Source organism: Mycena indigotica (genome assembly GCF_014461135.1).
Source record: "Mycena indigotica strain 171206Taipei chromosome Unknown Mind.scaff0002, whole genome shotgun sequence".
Lineage (NCBI taxonomy): Eukaryota > Fungi > Basidiomycota > Agaricomycetes > Agaricales > Mycenaceae > Mycena > Mycena indigotica.
The window spans coordinates 2107995-2126042 of NW_023503001.1; the positions used below are offsets into that span (position 1 = coordinate 2107995).

Genomic DNA, 18048 nt, shown 5'->3' on the forward strand with positions numbered 1-18048 from the left:
AATCTACTGCCACTGAGCATAACCGAGCCTCTGAGCTTAACAAGTGTGTATTGTCGTTAACGACTACACAACTTACTTACCTGTTTAACCAGGCTTCCTTCCAAATCGGAAGAGACACAAAAGGAAACAAATCGCAGTGCGACTCCAGAGTGTGTTTTATCACGCATGGAGATCTATTAACGTCTTCTAGACGAAGTAATGGAGGATATATTATCCAAGCCGAGAGCTACTCCGTGCGTTGACACACTGGGATTCCTGTGGAATACCCTAATCACCTACCAGATTATTTGACGAAGACATCCCCATGCCGAACGCGGACGAGATTGATGACACACCATTGGCGCAACGAAAGACTCCGTGCGTTCGATGTATTCCAGCTCGCCATATTATTAACCACGCGACATTGGACGAGGGCGGGAAGGACTTTGTCATATCCGAAGACTACCTTCTCTCCATCCTTCTGTCGGGCGACGAGCTCGAAATCGAATGCGAACTCGAAGAACTAGTCGATATTGCTCAAGCTTTAGAGCAAGCGGAGTCTGTGTACTCAACGCTCACCGAACCCATCGACGATCCCGATGCAAAAGATCCCAATTCCATTCCAGAAGCCAGGGCCTCGACTTACTGGCCACAATGGCTCATCGCCATCTTCGAAGAACTTGAGTCGCTAAGAGCAAAAGGCGTCTATGTCGAAGTTGAAGAAATACCGCCAGGACGAAAGGCCGTGGCCTGCAAATGGGTCCTCCACATCAAACGAGATAGAGATGGTCGAATCTCGAGATTCAAAGCTCGATTAGTCGCAAAAGGATTTACTCAAATACCAGGTCAAGATTACACGTACACGTTTGCCCCAGTTGCACGATGGGAGTCCATTCGCTTTGTCCTTACCCTTGCCGCCACACACGATATGATCTTGCGACAAGTCGATGTGAAGACTGCATTTCTCAACGGACCGCTTGACGAGGAGATATATATGCGAAAGCCGGAGATAGCAGGTCCCGGTTATTGGCGATTGCTGAAACGAGTCGAGTCGGTGATAAGCCGCAGTCTGGGACAGACCAGGAAACGACTATTTTTGTCGATTTTGTTGCTCAGCGCACGTCTCAGAGTTGACATGAGTCCCGAATGGTCAACTAGGGAATTACCTGCACAAGAACCAGTCAAACTCCAGTCAAAATCTATCAAATCGCTCTCAGTGATTCCAAAGTCTTGACTAGGAAAAGTTCGCAGAGCCCGTTCTACGCTAGAATCTATCCAATTCTACGCAAAATACCCAAAGGGAGTGTATTCCAAAAGGCATATTCGGTTTGGCGCTCGGTGGAGACTCGAGATCGACTTCTCCTAGATAAGGGACACCCCTATCTCTGTTGGTATCGACGACTGACATCATTGGAACGTGGTTTCGGATCATGCTGGAGGGTCGAGAGTGCCAAGGGACGGTTAAACGGCGAAAACCTACTCAATTGACTGGGGCCTGGACCTGTGATCAACGGCGACTCTAAAACACTGTCGAGGAACAGATCATCTGAACATTGGAAATGCGCCAGGAGAGTTGGGACAACCACCGATGAGGCCATATGCACAAGATACGAGTTATGGGTGTCAATCGAAAGCTGGGAAGCAGAGCTATCCACTTATCCTACTCAAGATCGAGGGATTCTTCACAAGCAAAACTAGATGGTCGCGAACACGGAAGATTTACACAGGTCATTGACTCCAATACACGCGATACCAGTCATCTGGACCTGGATTTTCGACTCTGGGCCGTATGGCGAAACGATACCTATACAATTATGCACATGGACTACTTTTCTTACTCGAGATTTTCCCTGATTCTATCAATTTCTGTTTAGTATTTATATCTCTGTTTTGTATTTGGCAGGTTCACGGATTGCCCCGCTCTACTAGGTGCATCTGGGGATCTAGCTCGTCAATCTATCTTGCTAGCTCTTTCGAAATAGTATCATCAGCGTCGGAAGGATTATTGGTTGAGGGTTTCGGTTGCTGAATACAAGAGTTCCGGTTGCTGTTTATTGGGTTTCGGTTGCTGGTCGAGAGTTTAAGGCAGTTAGTTCCTGACTCGAGACAACTCAGAGGGTTTAAGGCAGTTAGTCCTGATCCAACGAGTATAAACTCTCCGGGCATCGTATTGGCGCTTCTCTATTGCTGAGTTTTCGTCGATAGTACGCTTTGGGGCACGACAAATCAACGTTTTTCGCAAGAAACTCGTATCTACCCTACAACCTTACACATCTGTGCCAAGGCTCTGTTCACAGGGGCCTGTACTCGCACAAGGAGTTGACGATTTTTTTGGGTTTTGTGACTTTTCCTACTCGACATTATACATCTTTCTCTCTACGACAAGTGGAGTTTTGGTTGTTTTTGTTGGTTTGGTTAGTTAGAGAGCTCATTTGCAGTCCCCACTCCGCACTCATCATCGGACTGGAGCGTCTATATTCGGAAAAAGGACAACAACTACACGATAATCACGACGAGTGTCGACGATATGCTTATCGCTTCATCGACTCAGACCGAATCCGATATGGTTATCTCAGCACTGTCGGCACAATTTGAAATCACTGACAACGGTGAACCCAAGTTACACCTGGGGTGCTCAGTTGAACGAGATCGCGCGAATCGAACCATCCACCTGCACCAAAAATCATTCACAGAATCCATCCTTCGCGACTTCGGTTTCAACAAAAGCAACTCAGTGCAGACTCCGATGGATCCAAGCACACGACTAGCCCCAGCATCCGATGAAGAAGTCGATAAAGCGAAAGACTTTCCATATGCGGCAGTCGTCGGTCGATGCATGTACCTCTCGACATGCACACGACCTGACATATCGTACACAGTGCGAGAACTCGCCCGGTTCATGGCCAGGCACGGTCCGACACATGTCACCGCAGCGAAACATCTCCTGCGATATCTTCGCGGAACTTCGAGTCACGGAATTCTACTTGGCGGCAAGAATGCGCTAGAGCCAACTCTTACCGCTCTGAGCAACTCAGATTGGGGTATGGGGAACGACAGGAAGTCCATATCAGGCTTCGTAATCCTCATTGGCGACTCCCCCCGTATCCTGGAGCTCCAAGCCAGCCCATTCACTCAAATTTGCGATATATATGACCATGAGGGAGCGATGGAGAACGCTTCCAACCCTCACAGACTGGGTATACAAGCCTCTGGGAGTGATACAACACACTTTTGGAACCCCAGCCGACCCGGTTCTCGTTCAGGTCAGGAACTAACTGCCTTAAACCGTCCAGAGATGTCTTGGATCAGGACTAACTGCCTTAAATCCTCGACCGCCAACCGAAACACAGTGATAACGCCAACCGAAACCCAATATAACGCCAACCGGAACACAGATGTTGATAATTTTGGTAACCAAAGTCGTTATTGACCCAACTCTTATCGAAGATTCCAGTTTTCCCAACAGTTCCCCATGCTCCAGAACGAACCCTCAACAGTCCCACCACCTTCCACCGAGCCAGAGACGAATCCAAAAGAAGAATATTTGTACAAGACTGCAAAGTGACTCGCCCAAACAGACCCTTAAGCCTCCTCCCACCGCCCTAAGGCAGAGGAAGGCGACCCAGATTGCGTGCAGAACAGCTCTACATCCTACTACTTAAATACTAGTGCCAAGCGAACCTTATAAATAATGTACAGTCAAAGGATATGCATAATTCGGAGTAATTCCCCCAGAGATAGTCCGTTTGTTCCGATTCTTGGCTGGTCTTAGGCCCCTTGTCGTTATGGTATAGTGTGCTCCGCCCTGTAGATCCTTGGATCACCCAAAAGTCGTTTGGAACCCCTGAAATTCCCCAAATCTTCGACAGTAAACCGTGTTTCCCCTGCCCAACAAGTGTTGGATCGTGTTGTGCACCTCTCTAGCATTCCAACGATACCCAATATGTCCCAGAACTCCAGCTCCCCATCGAGATATAGTCGAAACAAGTGGTGATGGATTGTTGTTAGGTGGTTCTTCGTTCAGGATTCGTTTTGAACGCGGTCACATGAGTTCCAAACGCTCATATTTGGCTCTCCAGCTGTCTCCAAGTCCAGTCCATACCATTATCTGGTTTCCACAAGTGAGATTCAGCATTCCTCCATAACGATTGAACCAGAATCAAGGTTTTGTTGGTTGTTCCCTTTGAGTACATGCAGGTTGGATCTTCCTACAATGAAGTCGGGCTCTGCTAGTAGTTGTAGTGGTTTAGGACAGCAACTGTGTACCCTGGAACCGTGAGGAACCATGATAGAGAGTCACCACCTTGCAGATATCTCCCTAACTAGTCATTCAGGACTCATGCTAGTTCTCTAGGATGTATGCATCGACAGAGGAAACCTAGAAACCAATAGTTTTCTGGTCCAAACCATCTGCATGCGTATCATCTCCCCCATTTTTCACTTTCGACTGTCCCCAGTCGACCAGGATTCAAGGTCTTTCGTTAATGGTCTCGTTCCGTTCTCTCTGATTCGTTGTTCCACTTGGTTTCTGGTATGTTCTGACTCGTTCTGACAGTCTTGAAGCTTTCCACATGGCATTCAGTCCTCCTGCTCCCATTCTGACTTCCTCCCTCATGACTTCCAGTTGTTCCTCAATGCTCCATACTGATTCCACTTGTTCCACAACTCTCATGGTTCTTCTGAGTCTGTTCCACACTCAATAACGCCATTCAACCAAAGAGGGCCCCCAGAGTTCGAAGCTCTGCACTCTTCTTTCCAAGGATTATTCAATTCATTGTCGATTCCACTGGTGTTTGGCTCGAAATTTCGTTCGTTTACTTTGGTTTTCCGTTCCTCCCTTATGTTCCTCCTCAATATCTCGGCTCTGGACTCATAGAATCCGACAACTTGCCCCTCCCATGCGCTGCAGCTGCCCAGAGTGTTGATAGGTACTAAACCGATCTACTTCTTTGTTTCTCTCAGACTCCTAACTCGAAAAACGCTATTTCCTCCACCAGAATTCGTTTCTTCAGCTGTTCCACCCAAGCTTCTCCGTGTTCTGAGACTCCATTTTCGTTGCTCTATAATGAGGCTTCAAGTATAGATCCATGAGGACCCTGTTATTTCGGTTTCCGCTTGTTCTGAACATTTCTCTAACTCCTGCTCTAACTGTTCCACCGTTCTTCCCCTTGATTTCACCTCATTCCTTTCAACCATTCCACTCCTAGCCTTAAGGAAACTCTTCATCGTCAATCTGGTGATACTGCTCTCCCCCCATTTTCGAATAATTGCTGTCCCAGCAATACCCTAGAACGGAAGCTGCGTGTTCCAAACAAGAGTTTTCCAAGTGAGTTCCACCACAGGACCAATTCCCTCGAAGGTATCTGTTCCAGACCCTGACATAGTCCCGTTTCAACAATGCTTATGTTCCCCAGCCTCCAGGATCGAATCAACTTGGGCCAAAATTTCGAGTTGATATGTCTAGACTCGAGGAAGTATCAACCTAGTATAACTAGTCAATTTCCAGCGAATTCAAACACATCCTCAGAGATATAACGCCTTCAATTCCATTTCCACTCAAGTTAAACTTCGTTTTCTGCAGCATTATCGACAGAAAATTTGAGTTCTTGTTCAGGAACCCAATTCTTCAACGAATAATGTGCATACAATTCGAATTTATCTCTCGTTAACATTCATTAATCCTTATACCAACGTTTATTGCACAATCATTTCGTTCAACAGAACGAAATTTTTCCGCAACAAGAGGGTACTCAGTTAATGAAAAACGCATGCAGTCGTCTTGAAACCAGTTATATAAACTGTCCATAACAGAATCTCCATGTTCTCTGACTAAGATTTTTCGTTCCTCTCAGAGTTAAGCTGTTCAACCATATTTTCCTTGAGTATACACCGTTCTCAACAGATTTCCTGGCATGGATATCATGTTTTAACGATGTTCCTCCAATAGTAGAATGCTTTGTTCCTCCTAGAAAGTATAGAACAAGGAGAATATAACGACTTAAGATGGATTTTTATGACTGAAGTTCGATGCAGAACGAGCCCACATCAGATATAGTCACACCAACTCATCTAAAGTCGCTAGCTTCCCTTTCTCCATCTTGAATCGTTCAAATATAGCCATTGTTTATCGAATCCTTGTTCAGTTGTCCAGGTAGTCTCTGAAGATGAGGCTCACAACAGATTCCATAAGACGAACAAGAGTCCTAAACGAACCCTCAAACCATAGGGTGTGAGTTTCCGTTTGGAATCCTGTTTTCCTTATGAGTTCTGTCATGTACTCTGACTCAAACGGGTCCTTAGCCGACGCTAACAGCCTCCAACACAGTTCCCATCTCCCACCACACAGAAACTCGTCTGCTCTTCCACCTACACCACTTCACAACATCGAAAACCCATTCCAAGCGAAATTATTGCAACCAGGCCTGGAAGCCTTAGCGATACATCGATAATGTTGTGGCCATATCGTCCATGTATGCTGCCAGAAACCATATTGAACGAAAGGTCTCGTTTCCAGAGTAGCCCCAGCTTCGTTTTTCCAACGACAAATCGTTATTTGGGTCTTTGATACAGCTGTTTCCACCATAACACAATCAAGGATTCGTTTTCTATTGTCAATTCCTTGTCTTCATTGGCAATATAAACGCTCCTCAGCCTCCACCTCTCGCCAGACTTCGTTTTCCATCAACGGTTCCTTGACCTCTCGTCAATGTAAACGCTCCCCAGCCAAAATTGGACCCACAGGACATGTTCCATTTTCGGTCCGATCCTCAAGAATCTACTCTTGCATCGATTCTTGAGCGTCCTGCCTTGTTTTGAACCAAACACAACGATGGATATCGAATCCTTGTTAAGAACTCGAGAAAATCCACTTTCCAAGTGATTTATTCGAAGAGCAACCCCTCGCGGTGGGCTCCAGATGATTTGCGGCGCTCAGGACTAATGATAGGAACTGGAGGGCCAGTGTGATAACATGGAATAACGACCAGAATGCGATGGAACCGTCGTCTAATGGACTCAGACGAATGAGGAACAGGCTGGAAACCAAATGCTCTACACTCTATATCCTAAGAACAACCCCAACCCAAACTAACCATAAACCAAAACACCCTCTTATGGTCCACTCCACCCACATAAACCTGACAAGTCGTTGTCTCAACACATTCATTGAGAATTGTTATTGAGGATCACTCTCCAAATCACTCTTCAGAAGGTCTGGCTCTATATCTATGAACATATCTTGTTCTGAACTGAACTTCAGAACGAGATAACGCTCAAAGACTAGTGCCAAATCGTGTAGAATGGTAAGATAGGCCAAGATAAATACAACAAACTCCAATCCTTGCCGAAACTCGGACTGAAATCTGAGGCTTGGATGTAAAGTTTCCCAACTGTGTAACAGAATTGTCCAAAGAACGCTTCCATCTACCCAAATATCGAGTGCAAACAATGAAACACCAATAATCAAGGCTTGTCAAGATCATTTGTCTTGTTCCTCACACTCAGAGATCGTTCTAGCCGTTGACCAAGGCTAGTTCCAGACTCTCCATTGTCGATAATTATTGTTATTGGTGTGGTAAATGCAATGTTGACCGAAGTTCCAGTCGATTCTCATGATTCCTCTGCCTATAATCCGTTCCCTCAACCAAATCTTCGTCTCCAAACTCAGATTTTCCCCAATCTAAAGCGTACTACCGACGAAACACCGCAATAGTGAAGCGCCAGTACGATGCCCAGATATATATGACCATGAGGGAGCGATGGAGAACGCTTCCAACCCTCACAGACTGGGTATACAAGCCTCTGGGAGTGATACAACACACTTTTGGAACCCCAGCCGACCCGGTTCTCGTTCAGGTCAGGAACTAACTGCCTTAAACCGTCCAGAGATGTCTTGGATCAGGACTAACTGCCTTAAATCCTCGACCGCCAACCGAAACACAGTGATAACGCCAACCGAAACCCAATATAACGCCAACCGGAACACAGATGTTGATAATTTTGGTAACCAAAGTCAGTTATTGACCCAACTCTTATCGAAGATTCCAGTTTTCCCAACAGTTCCCCATGCTCCAGAACGAACCCTCAACAGTCCCACCACCTTCCACCGAGCCAGAGACGAATCCAAAAGAAGAATATTTGTACAAGACTGCAAAGTGACTCGCCCAAACAGACCCTTAAGCCTCCTCCCACCGCCCTAAGGCAGAGGAAGGCGACCCAGATTGCGTGCAGAACAGCTCTACATCCTACTACTTAAATACTAGTGCCAAGCGAACCTTATAAATAATGTACAGTCAAAGGATATGCATAATTCGGAGTAATTCCCCCAGAGATAGTCCGTTTGTTCCGATTCTTGGCCGGTCTTAGGCCCCTTGTCGTTATGGTATAGTGTGCTCCGCCCTGTAGATCCTTGGATCACCCAAAAGTCGTTTGGAACCCCTGAAATTCCCCAAATCTTCGACAGTAAACCGTGTTTCCCCTGCCCAACAAGTGTTGGATCGTGTTGTGCACCTCTCTAGCATTCCAACGATACCCAATATGTCCCAGAACTCCAGCTCCCCATCGAGATATAGTCGAAACAAGTGGTGATGGATTGTTGTTAGGTGGTTCTTCGTTCAGGATTCGTTTTGAACGCGGTCACATGAGTTCCAAACGCTCATATTTGGCTCTCCAGCTGTCTCCAAGTCCAGTCCATACCATTATCTGGTTTCCACAAGTGAGATTCGGCATTCCTCCATAACGATTGAACCAGAATCAAGGTTTTGTTGGTTGTTCCCTTTGAGTACATGCAGGTTGGATCTTCCTACAATGAAGTCGGGCTCTGCTAGTAGTTGTAGTGGTTTAGGACAGCAACTGTGTACCCTGGAACCGTGAGGAACCATGATAGAGAGTCACCACCTTGCAGATATCTCCCTAACTAGTCATTCAGGACTCATGCTAGTTCTCTAGGATGTATGCATCGACAGAGGAAACCTAGAAACCAATAGTTTTCTGGTCCAAACCATCTGCATGCGTATCAGCGACTCATCAATGTGATGCACGTTGCGGGCAACGAAAACATCGCTGATCTCTTCACCAAGCCGCTGCATCGCGTCATGCACGCACGCTGGGTCAAACTGCTACGACTGGACGCGCGTCAAGGGGGGGTGTCAGATAATGACGCGACGGACAATCTTATCAAGTGATCTTATCGACGATACATTCCGATCTTACTACGACTGGAACCTGGACGACGAGAGGAGCTCCTAACTGCTCTCTCGTCGTACCAGGTATGACCCCTTATTCACTACTCATGTACACTTATCTAACTGCTCTCTCGTCGTACCAGTAACTCAATATACACCATTGTTGATAGCGAATAAGCTAATAAGCTCTATGGGGTAGTGATCACCTGTAGTTTCCCACATATCCTTTCTAATATGAAGTGACGGTATACCTGAGCGTCAATTCATATTAGAAGGAAAGTATCAAAAATCCCTGTGCTGCAATAAATGCTGCAAGAAAACTGCAATAATTTCTAGATATATGACAGAGTAACTTCTAAGTCAGCGGCTGCTACATATGCTGCAGTAAATCTCTGACATTTACCAAAGTATGTAAGTTAGTTCTATCTGATCGTAGACTACTTAAAAAGGAAATATATGCAAAGACCTAATCATTAGTGAAATTTCAGCCCTGTACAGGCCACTACCTACCAAGTCTGTGCACTCTGTTATGTCACAAGTGTGACATACTTCCCAAAAAGGAAATTTTCGCAGTTGAACACCAGAATGATCAGAGAATGTCACAGATCGTCACAAAATTAAAGTTGTGCCTTTTGACTATACAAACAACTTTCATTAAGTGACCTATGGTCACAGCTCAATAAATGTGTTCAAACTGTCTAATCACTGGTTAATAGGTAACTGATGGGCCTCTGTCTCCATAGCTACTCCAGCTACATACATGAATCAAGTACCAAATGAAGGGTCTCAAAGGTATTATTAATCACTGGGTTTTTTTTATCATCATAATTTAATATGATTATTATATTCACCATTCATTTATAAAAAAGAGAATATCTCAGAATCAAATATGTAAGGTGGCTGGATTGTAGGTTTAGATACTCTAGACTAAGGCTCTAGTATGCAACCTTCCAACCTACCATGCATATGGCACTGAGAATACAATGCATTCGCTCATCAGTGGTATTTGATCTCCATCAACTCTGAAAGATAAGCATGGATCTTCAGCTAGCCTGGGAGGATAGAGCTGGGAGAGAGCTCATTGGAAAGGTGTATCATGTCACCATCTCCTGACCTCTTCAGTCATATTATTTGTCACCATGACCTCAATCTATTTACTGATAAACATGCATGAATGCTGAGTTGAGAGGTATTCTGTTGATATCTTTAGACACCATGCCCAGAATATCTTGATCCAAGTTGGTATAGTTTCATAGAATGCTCCACTACACCTCCACCCAATTTTGACCACACAGTCAGTGCTAGGGACATTCAATTCCTAGAGACCTTAGGTGCTATATAACCCAGGATAGGGATATGCTATAGGGTCAGGGGCACGACTTTCTGGGAGGTGGATCATACCCCTACTGATAGGTATACTCAGATTCCTAAGAATCACAAAGATCATGCCATGGTGAACTCATCATCTTTGGAATAGATAACACTGATAATGGTATTGTAAGAGATCCAGAACAGCTATGGGGTTGATTCAAGTGCTGGACATGTTCATCTGAAGGTCTATACCATCCTATGTCCAAGTGTTGGATCACACTTGAAATTAATTTCTGACCAGTTGTAATAGCGAAGACACTCTCTTTGGCTCTATGGATACCTACCCTCTCTTCAGCTACCTTCAGCAACACATGCCAGAACCACAACTGATTACAGTCCATGGTCCTAGTGAACATCTAAATATCATCATACACCCACCGCAATATTCAATACTCAGTCTGTAGACCTTACTATTCATGTAAACCAGTTTTACATATAAGCTGCAGTTGAATGTGCGCTTCAATTCATCCTTCAAGCACATACAGAGATCAATCAGAGGGTGTAGCTAGATATATATACCTTATCAACTGAATTCTACATATTTTGATCTATAATCAACCAGCAGATCATAGCGGTATTGCATATATGATGTGTGATAGCAGTCCTGTGTATAATGAAGAATAACAAGGGATTATATGCATACAATAGGGTAGGAAGGATATCATCTTTTAGGGGGACCTTTCTGTATGCTTCTTACCTTCATCTCATTGGGGAACTCTCACCTCTGAGTGAGTTATTGAAAGATTGGAGTGAGAGGATATACAGCATATATACAGGTAGATAGGATTCCTAAAAATATAGGTGGTGCTTATAGCTCTGATGGACATCCGGTAGACCATAATGCAACTTGAATGATGCTTATCCATGGATCCCTCAGCAAGATATGAAGTGATCATTGTGCTCAATCAAATTTACAAAAGGAAAAGTACAGAAAAGTGGTATACCAGTATAACCTAAGGTTATAAGAATAGACTCACATCAAAACATGTTTACATTAGGTTATTATCTACCTACCAGTATAACAATCATCTAATTTGATGTAGAATTAGTGGAGATACTACTGCATCAATGTGTGTGATGAATAATCATGAGATGATATATATATATTAATAACATTGTATTGTCAAGGGTATTATTCTTATCATACAGGTACCCTTTGTAGTGCTGAAATCATCTATGTAAGTTATCTACTAAGTGAGATATCACTACATCAGGGGTATATCAGTAAATGATTAGCCAGTGCTGACACATTTATTGAAAGTTGTTTGTATAGTCAAAATGTACAACTTTGATTTTGTGACGATCTGTGACATTCTCTGATCATTCTGCTGTTGAACTGCGGAAATTTCCTTTTTGGGAAGTATATCACCTTGTGACCTCATGTCACACTATGTAGCAGAGTCTACGAACCTGGTAGGTATTGGCCTGCACAGATGCTGACATTTTAGGACTTTATTTATATTTCCTTTTTTTTAAGTAGTCTACAATCGGATAGAACTAACTTACATACTTTGGTAAATGTCAGAGATTTACTGCAGCATATGTAGCAGCCGCTGACTTAGAAGTTACTCTGTCATATATCTAGAAATTATTGCAGTTTTCTTGCAGCATTTATTGCAGCACAGGGATTTTTTGATACTTTCCTTCTAATATGAATTGACGGTCAGGTATACCGTCACTTCATATTAGAAAGGATATGTGGGAACTACAGGTGGTAGTGATGGCCAGGTCCGGTTCGGGATTTTGGTTCGAACCCGAACCGGACCGGACTGAACGCGCGTTCGGCATTCAGGTTCGGCCAAGGCCATTTCCGAACCGAACCTGGCCCTCAGTTCGGCCAGGTTCAGCTGTTTTTGGTCCAAAAACGCCGGTTCGGGGCCGGTTCGAACCGACGTTCGGCAAAATCCTGTTTTGAACCGAACCGGCGGTCTGGCGTTCGGCCGAAAAGGGCCAAGAACCGGACCGAACCGGACTTGGCCATCACTACTATGGGGTCCAAAACGTGCAATGAGGAATTTCGGACCCTTCCTACCCTATTTACATAAGCCATGTGACATCCAAAAAAAAAGGAAATTTTTCTTAATTTTTAAACTTTTTTCTCTCAGATGTAAGCTCTACTGTCTAGAGTTTCTGCTGCACCACCTCAATCCTAAACTTGAATTATATATCCTACTGCCCTGAAACCTAGATGATTTGTCTGTAGGCATGTTGTTGCTGCCAGATTTGCTTCAACTTATTGTACTATATATAGTGTGATATAGTCAAAAAATTCCAGCCAGCTGTTACCAGCTCTCAAAAATGCTCATTTGTAGTCATCTAAACATCCCAGAACTTCAAGTCCAAAAAGTGAGATAGTGTCCTGCCTGACCCCCCTACCCTATGTCACACGCGTGACTCAATGTCTCAGGCTGATGATCTGCCTCACCCAAGGCTTGACGTGGTGTGATATCATCATTATTCATTGGCCAGCAGTGCTGAGCACCAAGTATTTACTTACTTACTTCCACACTGGCCAGCTCAACAGTGCCAATACCAGTGCTCTATACACATCTTTGGAATTAGTATATACTATAGTTTATCCAGTGAAGCGACTCACTTTTGTATAACTCACGACTGCCCACCTCTGCCTTGGCTTTGATAATGCCATTGCTTATCTTCCTCCTTGCCGCTTGGTGGTGTACCCTGTCCATGTCTGTATGAATATGGCGCCCTCAACAGTCTTGGATCCTGCTGTTGCTGATGCTGGCCACGAGCCGCATCCCCAACTCCACCAGGCCGCATAGGCATATCACGACTCGAGCCTTGCTGGAACTCATGTGGGGTGCCGGAACGAGAATGAGCTCGAGTCTGCTGGTAACCAGCGGGGTACACATTTGATTGAGATGGTGGAGGATGGGAAGGTGGCCTGTAAAGATTCGCTGGCGCTAGTTGAGGGTATCTGTGATGGTAAGGAGGTCCTTGGGACGGTGCGCCGGAACCGTCGCTAGAACGAGAGCTCTTGCTACCTGGAGACAGTGTTGGAGAAGGAGAAGGCTCTTGTTTGATGCGAGTGACAGTGTCGACGTAGAGGTGGTGGCCGTGCTGGGCTTGGGGATGGGCCAATGGCTCCTGAATATAGCCTCGATATACTGGTGGGTGGGAAAGCTCCTGGTGGTGCTGGTATCGCAGCGGCTCATACTGCTGCTGCTCGTATTCACTCCCACTCGCAGATTCGACATCTGTCTCACCTGCTTCGACCTCACCATCGGAACCATCTTCTTCCTTCCCGGGGCGGCGTTTACGCTGCCGCTTGGTTCCTTCTCCTCTCGAGTAGTCCAAGGTCCAGTACCCTCCCTTGCCGGATTCCTGGACTGGCCGGTCAAGGTGTCGAAAAACTAGGTGCAGCGACAGGGCATGTCGAATTGAACCCTACAGGCCGTTGAGCACGATATTACCATGAAAAAAAGCACAGCAAATGCACCTTCCAAGCAGCGTTAGACGGCCCTGTCCGAAAAAACTCATACCGCCCTTCAATCGCTGAGTATATCTCCCTCAGCGTCAGTCTCTTTGTCTTGCTCTCATAGATTGCCACTGTTGAGCCGCCAGCGCGGCTGGTCGCGGAGATCGCGTCACGTCAGCGACATAACATCAGCACGCCATCACGCGCATCAAACGCGTTCACGCGCTCGACGGCGACGTGTCCCGGCCCACTGACTCATTGGGCGCGGCCCCGGAGCTCGGTCTGACTCGCCCTCGGAGTCATTTCATTTTATTACGAGTATATAAAGCCAGTGTCTTCCATAATTCAAAAGCTTTTTGCTCCCTCCAGTTCATGTTATAAGTCTCGCGCCCTCGTCGTAGCGCATCGCCGTCTTAGTCAGCATGTCTCTTGTCGTCCTCGTCCTCCCCACCAATACCACTATATCATCCTACACTCCAAGTCCTGGGTATGGACTACCCTCGCATATACACAACAGCAGTGCGACCCTCGGAGTGTTTGGTTGCACCCAGTGTGGTGTAGCTTGCGCTCTCAGTCGCGTCGCCTGCGCATCATATTGGAGCCCACCGCGAGGGGCCCAGTCCAGTGCTCCAGGCACTCATTTATCTATTCACAAACTCATCGACTCCGGCTTTCCTTCGCATTCGCGTCCTTCGGCTTCAAAAGATTGCCATGCTACTCTACAGTCACCACCATCATACTCAAATCTCGCCCCCGCTCACGCGCCCGTGCTCAGTCCCGCTCCGACCATCGCTCAGCCTTCCCCTTCGCTTCCGTCCGAGAGTTCTCTGCACCAACCCGTGTTCTCGCCCAACATCGATCCACCGCACGTCACCTATCCCAGTTCACATGGCTCATCTATTCCACCAGCGCCTCCCGTTCCCGCTCCCGTCGCACGAGAAGCACATGTCGGTCCACTCCCGCTCCCGATGCCCGCTCGTCGAGACCGTATCGCCCCAGTTTTCGATTCGGCGCACCCCCGAGACCTTCCCAAATTCTTTTCCGACCTCGAATTCCTTCTTGCTCGTGCCAGCGTCATTGATGACCAGCAGAAAAAGCACCACGCTACGCGATACCTCGAGCTCAACGACCAAGAACTTTGGGAGTTCCTGCCTGAGTTTGCCAACCCCGGTTCGTCATATGCCGAGTTTGTTGACGCCGTCTTCGCGTTGTATCCCGAAGCCAACCCAGACCGCCGTTTCGCAATTGCTGACCTTGAAGCTCTCGTCTCCGCGTTCGCATCGATCGATACGCCATCCCGAGCCACATTCTGCGCGTTCTATCGCGATTTCTGGCGCGTCTCATCCTTCCTGCGCTCCAAACGTCGTCTAGCCGATTTTGAGCAGAGTCAAGCTCTCGTCAGAGCTATTCCGCCCGCGCTTCGTCCCGCTGTCGGCCACGAACTCGAGCTGCGATGTCCGGACGTCCAGATCGACGACGCATACCCGCTTGACGCCGTTCGTGCCGCCATCGACCGTGTATTGCTGCGAAACAAGGCATCTTCGTCATTAGCTGCAAAAGAAGAGTCAGTATCGCCCAAAATCGAGAAAATGCCACACACCAACGTTCCCCGCTCGGCCAATGACCCTTCCGCTTCACGTCTCGACTCGCCGCCTTCGCCTCAGCGCTTTCGTTCGAGCTGCTCGTACTGCAGCGATCCCGCACATTGGATCCGCGACTGCCCCCGTCTCACGTTCGATCTCGCGTCCGGCTTTTGCAAGCGCAACGCAGAAGGCAAGGTGGTCTTGCCTAACGGCCGTTTCGTCCCGCATACTGTCGTTGGCCCAGATCTGCGCTCCCGCATCGAGTTATGTCGCCCAAGTGTACCACCGCCGTTTGCTGCCCCGGTCGTCGTTCCAGCGCAAAGGCCTCCACGTGTAGAGCCGACCAGCCGCCCAGTCGCGTTGCCCAGCGTACTGATACCGCTTACCGAGGCCCAGCGCATCGAACAGATCGAGTTCGAGCTTGCCGTCTTGCATGGCCGTCGTACCCAGCTCCAACCAGTGCATTCCATCGACATGCCGCCGCCGTCATCGCCGTTGTCGTTGCCCAACCAGCGGCAGCGCATCGAGAGGTCGTTCCTCATCCCGCCTCAAGTTTCGCAGGAGTCGTCCGCGCCCAGCAGTCGTTTGTGAGGGATATGTTGATTGTTTCGTTGCACAGCCATTTTGCCCCGGTTTTCGGCCTTCATTCTCGGTTTCCCGCTTGTTCCCGTCGCCCTCCAGACTTGTATCACCGCCCTCGCGAGTCGCGCTATCGAACCTTGTCAGTATTTCAGTCGGGAGGACCCACTGCGACACACCTTTTGCCGCGGTCTCCCTTCAGCGCCTGCTCAACGCGTCTCCGCCTTCGGTTCCTCTATCCTGCCATGCTCGTCTTCGCTCTCGAGTCCCAGCTCACACGCCCGTCGCCCTCGTTGGCAGCTTGGCGTTGCCGTCGTCGCCTCCTCGTCGTGGTCAAGAATCAAGAGATACACAGCCACGGCATCACGGTCACGCAGCTTCCTGATCCGGTCGGGTTCATGCCATGTCGCGTTTCCCCGGTTGCGGATGACTGGGGACAGTCATGTTTTCAGTTGAGAGGAGATGTTGAGCCGCCAGCGCGGCTGGTCGCGGAGATCGCGTCACGTCAGCGACATAACATCAGCACGCCGCGGCATCACGCGCATCAAACGCGTTCACGCGCTCGACGGCGACGTGTCCCGGCCCACTGACTCATTGGGCGCGGCCCCGGAGCTCGGTCTGACTCGCCCTCGGAGTCATTTCATTTTATTACGAGTATATAAAGCCAGTGTCTTCCATAATTCAAAAGCTTTTTGCTCCCTCCAGTTCATGTTATAAGTCTCGCGCCCTCGTCGTAGCGCATCGCCGTCTTAGTCAGCATGTCTCTTGTCGTCCTCGTCCTCCCCACCAATACCACTATATCATCCTACACTCCAAGTCCTGGGTATGGACTACCCTCGCATATACACAACAGCAGTGCGACCCTCGGAGTGTTTGGTTGCACCCAGTGTGGTGTAGCTTGCGCTCTCAGTCGCGTCGCCTGCGCATCACCACCTGAACGAGAAGAGGGAGTGGCACACTCGGCCTCATATCTGCCGCGTAGTCCGGCAAAGCGGAGAGGGTGATGGGGACGTTTTCAGGGAGATTCAGCTTCCGACGGAGGATAGGAGCTGGGTCTGGGCCGGGCATTGGGACGGGGGGAGACTGAGAGAACGGCTCGACCGGCTGGTGAAAGGCGGCTGGTGGAAGGGTGGTTGGCATTGACAGCGACGATTGAGACCGGGCTGGTGCTCGTGTCAACTTTGGAGCCGTGCCCGCTCGACGAGAACTGCCCTGTTGCATGGGGAACGAGCTCTGCTGGACCTAAGATGGGGAAGGATGAGGATGAAGAGATGTCGAGTATGGTGAGAGTGGAGAGCAAGCCGGGAGCTGGTGGGCTCGTGCTGGTCGAAAGCATGTTGTGGGTAACCCTTGGGAAAAAATGTCAGTCCCCACAAAAGGCGGTGGGAAGAGCCAAAGAACACACCTCATAGTCGCGGTTTTACGGGGGAACGTACGGTGCATCGTCGGTATACCGTCGCTGTGGTCGTCGACCTCGCTGGACGGTATTTGTGTGAAGGCGGGCTGAGGCGCAAGTGGAGATACTTATCGATGGCGGTAGCGCCAAAACGAAGAGGCATCCACTAGGCCAATGCAAACGCTAGGCCCCAGCCTCGTCTCCCCTCCCCTCGTCGGTACATGCGCGCGTTGTGGTGTGCGCAGTGAAGAAGGCAAAACTGAGGCTGTGTGGGAATCCGCCTCGGCCCTCGGCGCCGCATGCCGGATTCTTGTCAGTGCTTCTTTTTTATCAACCACCACCTGCACACCACTGGAACCCAGTCTCTGCCGCGCCTTGCTGCTCTTAAGCTTCATCAACTGCCGTGTGGCCTTTGAGTGGACGCATCCCGCACCTCCCCTGCCCATTTCCTGCCCAACCCGCTCAAAATCCTCAGGACAATGCTTGGACGATGCACTGCTGGTGGCTAGTCTCACTCAA

General features: G+C 48.1%; 1 protein-coding gene across 1 annotated transcript; it reads left to right on the plus strand.

Moving 5' to 3' along the window:
* Window positions 1-14543: 14543 nt before the first annotated feature.
* On the plus strand, window positions 14544-16145 carry MIND_00198500 (uncharacterized protein; the record flags this gene model as incomplete). Its single annotated transcript, XM_037358890.1, has 1 exon — window positions 14544-16145. Exon 1 carries the CDS (start codon window positions 14940-14942, stop codon window positions 16143-16145), a length of 1206 nt encoding a protein of 401 aa, XP_037223985.1. The 5' UTR covers window positions 14544-14939.
* Window positions 16146-18048: the final 1903 nt, after the last annotated feature.